Here is a 1,378-nt window from a genome sequence, read left to right on the forward strand (position 1 = left end):
ATAGCGAAAAAATGTACACGTCGAAAATGCAAGTTATCTCAGGAGCAATAGCAATAAAATCTAATCACATCTTAGGAAGCCGGAGGCCGCCGACAAACAGGATCTGGATGAGGCAAAAAATAGGTAAATAAACAAACGGAGAGAAGGTGATTGTAAACCTAAAGGTGGACGAGTCTGTTTACGTAGCATCGATAACGAGAGATAGGAGGGACTATTTAAGAGGAGGGGAAGGAGATGAGAGCAGAGATGCTTGAACGGGACGGGATACTAGGGAGGGTGGTGGGGGAACCATGTTGTGTCCCGGGGCAGGCAGTAGTGGGGGAACCTTGTTCGGCACCGGGCTTCTCAGTACTCGAGATGCTCGCACTCAAGACGGAGCAGTTGGGTCCCGCTTTGTCGGAGTCCAATCGTGATGGCAGCGCCATGTTCAGGTCCGGCTGTATGTTACTGGAAGCCGTCACTGGGACCATCGTTCCAAGATATACTCCGCTGTGCTGTGTCGTCTGTCAGTGGCTGCCTCGCAGCCCGGTCACCCTGCCATGTGGATACACCGGCTGCAAGAGGTGTCTGGGTCAGCAATGTCCGCACTGTGGTGGTGACGTTCCTCCGGGTCTAGAACAGAATGTCCTCGTCAAAGCGGCCACTGAGAAGTGGTGGCCCAAGGAGCTGGAGGCGGAATGTCTTAGGGAGCAGGGGGTGGCTTTGGCCCAGGAGGACCTTCTGGAAGAGGCCATTGGTGTCTTCGACACAGCTGTCAACTTGTGTGAGTACCTTTATCTATATCACTAACTAATCATTATATTGTATCCTTCAAGACAGATCCTACCCGAACGCTGTTAATATAGTCTGGATAAAATTAATATTTGGACTACATTGAACAGAAATAACTGAACTGATAAAAAATCCTTTCAAACATTGTTACGCTATATAAATAAAATATTTTGCGTTTAATATTTTATAGATATTGCCGTTGGCTGTGGTTACTGTTTGACAATCCTACTTGCTTTGAGATCAATAGAAAAATAATACACTGTCTACGGTAATATCTTTGGAACACGTCCATTTCAAAATAAAATCAAACCTTTTTTTGTCAGATTTGCCACTATTCAAGCGATATGCTCTGATTATGCCGTTTAAGGGCTTCCATTTATTTAAGGATATGTCTCAAACATTTCTAATACGGAAATATTACACATTTTTGTGTGTAGTGTTTTCATAATTAATTCCTAGCTGGTACAAGCGTGCTGGTGGAGGATCTTATCTTCATTGAGTGGTACTTAAGGAACAATAATGTAGCATTAAGTCATATTTTGCCAATTTTAGATTGATTTCTTTCTACAGAACGTCATATAGTATAAATATATATTTTAATTTTATT

General features: G+C 43.3%; 1 protein-coding gene across 1 annotated transcript in view; it reads left to right on the forward strand.

Annotated features, from left to right (window-relative positions):
• The first annotated feature begins 271 nt into the window (after positions 1–271).
• The window catches only part of LOC106685354 (LON peptidase N-terminal domain and RING finger protein 2), a 78,283-nt gene continuing 77,176 nt past the window's right edge, over positions 272–1,378 (forward strand). The window contains exon 1 of the mRNA XM_014427963.2: positions 272–763. Coding sequence (XP_014283449.1) covers positions 358–763 — 406 coding nt within the window. The 5' untranslated portion in view covers positions 272–357. The remainder of the gene's footprint in view (positions 764–1,378) is intronic.

Source organism: Halyomorpha halys, unplaced genomic scaffold (genome assembly GCF_000696795.3).
Source record: "Halyomorpha halys isolate HHAL.00 unplaced genomic scaffold, Hhal_1.1 Scaffold684.1, whole genome shotgun sequence".
Classification (NCBI taxonomy): Eukaryota; Metazoa; Arthropoda; class Insecta; order Hemiptera; family Pentatomidae; genus Halyomorpha; species Halyomorpha halys.